This window comes from Peromyscus californicus, unplaced genomic scaffold (assembly GCF_007827085.1).
Source record: "Peromyscus californicus insignis strain IS unplaced genomic scaffold, ASM782708v3 Scaffold_4__1_contigs__length_199733344, whole genome shotgun sequence".
Classification (NCBI taxonomy): Eukaryota; Metazoa; Chordata; class Mammalia; order Rodentia; family Cricetidae; genus Peromyscus; species Peromyscus californicus.
The window spans coordinates 97,482,410-97,484,731 of record NW_026294562.1 but is presented as its reverse complement, the minus strand read 5'-3'; the positions used below and the strand labels follow the sequence as shown (position 1 = coordinate 97,484,731).

The 2,322-nt window shown below is 48.7% G+C and overlaps 1 protein-coding gene across 1 annotated transcript in view; it reads left to right on the top strand.

Annotated features, from left to right (window-relative positions):
- The window catches only part of Dnhd1 (dynein heavy chain domain 1), an 88,823-nt gene that overhangs the window by 28,662 nt on the left and 57,839 nt on the right, over positions 1–2,322 (top strand). The window contains exons 17-18 of the mRNA XM_052762393.1: positions 382–476; positions 1,051–1,258. Coding sequence (XP_052618353.1) covers positions 382–476; positions 1,051–1,258 — 303 coding nt within the window. The remainder of the gene's footprint in view (positions 1–381; positions 477–1,050; positions 1,259–2,322) is intronic.

The window sequence follows — 2,322 nt, the reverse complement described above, 5'->3', positions numbered from 1 at the left end:
GTGTGTTTGGTTAGAAACAGGGGAGAGGGATGGGAAAGACACAGTGTTTAGAGCAATTTCCCTGCTGCTCCTGCTGGAAACCTTGTGTCCCCTTTCCCACATATGCTAAACTCACTTCACCCAGGAGGAACACATTTTTATGCTCCCTCATTACAACACAGGGTCCTCTCAACTGATGGGATTGGACTCAGGCTGGAGTCTCAGATCTGGGGGTTGAATTGTGTCTGGACCTTGGGTTCTGGGTTCTTGGCTTTGTGTTGTACTCCTGATCTTGCACTGCAATCCAAGCTGGTCTGGGCTCAGGGTAGAAATGAGCTCTAGGATATGAGCTCCATTCAGCCATATGCTAGATGTTATTCTTACTTGCTTATTCTATTCCAGTATTAGGGCTGGGCAGTCTCCAAAGCTTGGACCTTCTCACACTGGGCCAGCTGCTCAACTGTCCACTGCTGGAATTTTCAGACCGAATCAATCAGGTGGGGCCCACAAGGAGGAGGGGGCTGGTTGTAGCCACTATTTGTAATAAAACCAGTCAAGGCCTAGCAGTCCCTTGGACTATAGCGACAGTAGTGGTTGGCATGTAGGTAGAGGGAAGTTGGGACTGATGACCTTCCTGGAGGGTAGGAAGAGTCTCCATCTACAGATGAGGATCTGATAGGCAGTTCCAGACTCTTATCTGACCAAATGCTTCCCTTGGTGGAAGGAAGTGAATGGTAGCCTCAAAGCTGTGGACACATAGACGAACAGATATCTGCCAACATTTACTTTATCCCTAAAGGACATACTGGCTCTAGGGTATTGCCTACTCAGTGGGATCCATCCAGGAGGCTGCTCCATGGAGGCAGCAGTCCTGGGTCAAGCATTAATAGTTCGATGCTGCTGCAGCCAGCACATCCCTGAAGCCTGATGGTTCTACTCCTCCTTCATATCAGAGACCGCCACACGCCAGGCCCTTGAGTTCTGCCTCAGACCCAAACTCAAGTCCTAATTTCAAGGCTATCTTTCCTGAGCCACTAGCTAGTTCTGGTTTCTGAGACATACCTTTTCCAGGTCTGGCAGTATGATAAAGAACGAATTCATGCCCAAGAGAGCCTACAGCAGATGCAGCAGTACTGGGAGGGGCGCCAGCTGCGCCTGCTCAACTTCATCCTGCATGTGCCCTACAAGCCCCCAACCTCAGAGCGGTCCAAAAGGCAGGCATTCCGAAGCCCCCGGTGGGAGTTAGTGGGCAAGGATAGTGGCACCTTCCTCCTCTCAGGTGAGTCTCAGCCTTTGTGATCCAGCAAATGTCTCCAGCTAAAGGCTCTTCTCATTTACCAATTTTGTCAAATATGGCTCCTGTAGTCAGGCCCCAATCCTTAAGGATAACTTAAGGCATCCATGTGTTGAGACAGTATCTTCCATGCTCTCTTAATGTCTTAATCTTTCCAGGAACTCTTTTTTTTAATTAATTTTTTTCCAGCCAGATCACAGTTTCCTCTCCCTCCCTTCTCTCCTTTCAGTCCCTCCCCTACCCCCACCCCATTCACTCTTCCTTTCTCTTCAGAAAAAGGCAGGCCTCCCATGTATATAAGTCAGCCATGGCATATCAAGTTGTGGTAAGACTAGGTACCTCCTTTCCTGTTGAGGCTGGACAAGGCAACCCAGTAGGAGGAAAGGGTCCCCAAAGCATGTAACAGAGTCAGAAACAGCCCCTGCTCCCACTGTTAGGAGTTCCACAAGAAGACCAAGTCGCACAACTGGAGCATATATGCAGAGGGCCTAGGTCAGTCCCATGCAGACTCTCTGGTTGGTGGTTCAGTCTCTGTGAGCCCCTAGGAGCCCAGGTTAGAAGATTCTGTGGAGGGTTTTTTTTTGTTTTGTTTTGTTTTTTTGTGATGTCCTTGGTTCCTCTAACTCCCATAATCCTTCCTCTCCCCTTCCACAAGATTCCCCAAGCTCCACGTAATGTTTGGCTGTGGGTATCTGCATCTGTTTCCATCAGTTGCTGCATGAAGCCTCTCTGATGATAACTGGACTACAACAATCTATGAGTAAAGCAAAATATCATTAGGAATCACTTCATTGACTTTTTTTTTTTTGCCAGTCACGTTTGGTTCTATCCTAGATCTCTGGGCTGTCCAGCCTCTGGGTCCTGGCCCTCCAGACAGTGTCAGAGGTGGGCTTTCTCTTAAGGTATGGGTCTCAAGCTGGACCAGTCGTTGGTTGGCCACTCTTATAATTTATGTGCCACCTTTACCCCAGCACATCTTGAAGTCAGGGCAAATTGTAGGTCAAAGGTTATGTGACTGGGTTCAGGTCCCAATTCCTCCACTGGAAGTC